We start from the raw sequence: 3,240 nt of genomic DNA, 5'->3' as shown, positions 1-3,240 counted from the left end.
TCTATGAAGTCGCGGGGCTGCTCTGGCTCCAGGCTCCGGGCATTGCTCTTCACCCTCCGGGCGATGAATTCCCGCATCTTGCCCAGGAGCCTCGGGATGCGCTGGTGGGGGCCGGGCAGGGGCCACAGCACCGACTCTGCCATGTCGTAAATCTGCGTGGGGGAGTGAGAGGTGCTGTCAGACCCCCCCAAGTCCCCCACTCACCCCACCCTCCCAGCCCCTACCCCGTGTCACTGCCCCAGCCCCAGCGTGGGCCCCCATACTGTCCCTGTCCCCACCCCATGCCTGCACCCCACATCACCACAACTGTGTCTGTCCCAACCCCATGTCCTCATCACTATCCTTAACCCCACCTCATACCCCCAGCACTGTCCCTGTCCCCATCCTGTGTCCCCAGCCCTGTCCCCATGTTCCCACCTGTGACCAGGTGCTGCTGATCTCGCGGAAACTCTTATTCATGATCTGCAGCAGCTCCAGGAATTCCTGATCCTGGTAATCAAAGCGGTTCCCAAAGACGATGGAACAGATTATGTTGGAGACAGCGGAGCTCAAATGGTATGTGGGGTCAAAGGGCTTCCCTGCAGGGGGTCAGGAGGGGTCAGCACCCATGGGTGGGACTACCCTGACCCTCCCTCACTACCCCCCAGCACCTTTGGTTTTGCGCAGCTCCTGCAGCAGCATCTGTGCCTCCTCCTGGATCCGACCTTCCAGGCTCTTCCGGCCCATCCCGAAATCCCGCAGCACCGTCAGGGAGAAGCGGCGGAGCTGGCGCCAGCGATCCCCGTTAGCGAAAACCACTCCTGGGGAGGCACCCGGGAGGGTGAATCAGCATCCAGTGGGGGGGGTCAGAACCCTGAGGGTGGGCACGCCATGGGGACGGGGGGTGGGCACCCTGGGGTAGGGGCACCTAGCACAGGATGGAGGGCACCCCATGGGGAGGAGGCACCCAGCAATGGGAGGGGGACGAGCACCCACAGGACAGGGGCCGAGCGCCCAGAGGGCAAGTGCAGGAGAGTCCCTTCCCCGGGGGTCCCCTCACCGTGCCCGTGGAACGTCTTCTCCACTGTGGGCATCCGGCCGCGCCCCGCGAACGCCTCGGCGTTGTCCACCAGCGCCTCGCGCACGGCGGAGCCCTCCAGCACCAGCACTGGCCGGGACCCCAGGAACACCCGGAACACCGGGCCGTAGGTGCGGCTCAGCTGCGGGGAGCAGGGGGTGGGTGAAGGCACCCACCCACACCCACCCCACAACTCACCTTCTGGCCCAGCTGTGATGGGGTGGGGGGCACCCACCTGGATCCTCCCCCCAACCCCGTCTTCCCCTCCCAACTGACCTTCTGGCCCGTCTGCAACGGGACCAGGTGAGTGCTCCCCTGCCCTGCCACCCTCTGCTGGTGCCCCCTCCTCACCTTAAGCAGGGACTGGAGAGTGTGGAATGGGGAGATCTGCAGGAGGTTTCCCAGGAGGGGCAGGGCGAGGGGACCAGGAGGCTGCGGGGCAGGGGTTGCCCCACGCCGGGGGAGGATGAGGAAGAGGAGAAAGAGGCCGAGGAGCAGTAACATCAGGGTCGTCCCAGGCTCCATGGAGGGGCAGTGGCAGCAGCTGGCACCCCCACGGCTATTTATGCACTGCGGTTGCACAACGGACCTTGCCCAGCCTGTCCTAGCATGCCTGGATACTGCTACTGTCCCTGCCACTGTCACCGCTGCTGACACTGCCCTGGGTGGTGGCCACAAGTCTGACCCTATGTACCCATGCATGGCCCCGTGCCCTGGTGCATGGCCCCATGCGTGGTCCCGTGCCCTGGTGCATGGCCCCATGCTTGTTCCCATGTCCTTATGCCTTGGTGCATTTCCCACACTCCCACTCCCCCCCCCTCAGCAGTCACCTCCGTCAGGTGTTGCACAATCATCCTTGCACGTGGAGCAAGTGGTGATCAGACCTGCAGCAGCTCCCAGTGTGCAAACAACGCAGCCACCCCCACACGTGCACAGCCCCGTGCACTGGCACATACCCCCATGTCCCCGTGCATGGTCCTGTGTGTGGCGGGTGTCCCTGTGCATAGCCCCATGTGCTGGCATGTCCCTGTGCATAGCCCCATGTGCTGCTGGTGTCCCCTCACTGTGCATGTTCCTATGCCCTGGTGCACCTGCTGGTGCTTGTCCCCATTTTTCTGGTGTGCACATGGGTGAAGCATAGCACGGCACGAAGTGGCACGGCACGGCACGGCACAGGATGGCACAGGGCTCTGTCCTGGCTGCCCCACATGGCTGCAGGGGTCTGAGTGCACCCGCCCAGGCCCCCACCACCCAGACGCAGCTGTGTTGGCTGTGCTGCAGGTTTGATGTCAGCCAGGGCCACGCCAAGGCTGGCGTCACCGTCACTGTCACCGCGTCCAGCACCGCACCCGGCCATGAGCGGTGCTGGACAACCCCACAGCACCCCACAGCACCCCACAGCACCCCACAGCACCCCACAGCACCCCACAGCACCCCACAGCACCCCACACCACCCCACAGCCATAGATCCTTGGGGTGCAGGGAGAGTGTCGGGGGGGGGGGGGCGGGGTCAAGGCTGAGGGGCACTCGTGCCCACCAAACCCCCACTGTCCCCCGTCCTGGTGGTGGCGGTGTTGGGTGGGGGGGATGGTGGGGGTGCTGTCCCCGATCCTGCCCCTTCGGTCCCGAGCCGGTTGCGTCACCGGGAACGCGCCTGGTTCCCAGCGGGGAGCAGGGAAAGGGGATGGGACAATGATGTCACTGCACCGAGGGACACGGACACCCACCTTGGGGGGGTCCGGGACGCCCCAGCCTCAGCCCTGTCCCCAACACTGACCGTGTGTCCCCATCTCCTCTCCCCACCTCGTGTCCCAGTCCCCATCCCGGGTCCCCAGCGCAGTCCCTGTCTCCAGTCCCGTTTCTTCACTGGGGCTCAAACTGTGTGCTGGGGGAGCACTGGGTATTGGGGGCTTCAAACACCACCCCCACCTTCGGACACCCTTGGGTCCCCTGGTCCTAGTTCAGCCCCACACCCAGGTCCCAGTTTGAGGTTCCCCGGTCCCTGTTCAGCACCCTCACAATCCCAGTTTGGTGTCCCCTGGTCCCAGTTCAGCACTCGTTTCGGGGTCCCTCCCAGTCCCGTTCCAGCTTCACCAGTCCCGTTTCACGGTCCCACTCATTCCATTCCTCCCGATTCCAGTCCCGTTCCAGGCTCCCCCTCCCCCTCTCTCCCCATCTCGCCC

The 3,240-nt window shown here is 65.2% G+C and overlaps 1 protein-coding gene across 1 annotated transcript in view; it reads right to left on the bottom strand.

Annotated features, from left to right (window-relative positions):
* Positions 1-1,582, bottom strand: part of LOC104386159 (cytochrome P450 2G1-like) — a 3,784-nt gene extending 2,202 nt beyond the window's left edge. Inside the window, exons 1-4 of the mRNA XM_009994703.1 lie at positions 1,409-1,582; positions 1,040-1,199; positions 651-800; positions 418-578 (exon numbers count right to left, since the gene is read on the bottom strand). Coding sequence (XP_009993005.1) covers positions 418-578; positions 651-800; positions 1,040-1,199; positions 1,409-1,582 — 645 coding nt within the window. The remainder of the gene's footprint in view (positions 1-417; positions 579-650; positions 801-1,039; positions 1,200-1,408) is intronic.
* Positions 1,583-3,240: the final 1,658 nt, after the last annotated feature.

This window comes from Chaetura pelagica, unplaced genomic scaffold (assembly GCF_000747805.2).
Source record: "Chaetura pelagica isolate M959 unplaced genomic scaffold, ChaPel_1.0 scaffold2953, whole genome shotgun sequence".
Lineage (NCBI taxonomy): Eukaryota > Metazoa > Chordata > Aves > Apodiformes > Apodidae > Chaetura > Chaetura pelagica.
The sequence above is the reverse complement of the archived record's forward strand: the minus strand, read 5'-3'. Positions and strand labels throughout refer to the sequence as shown.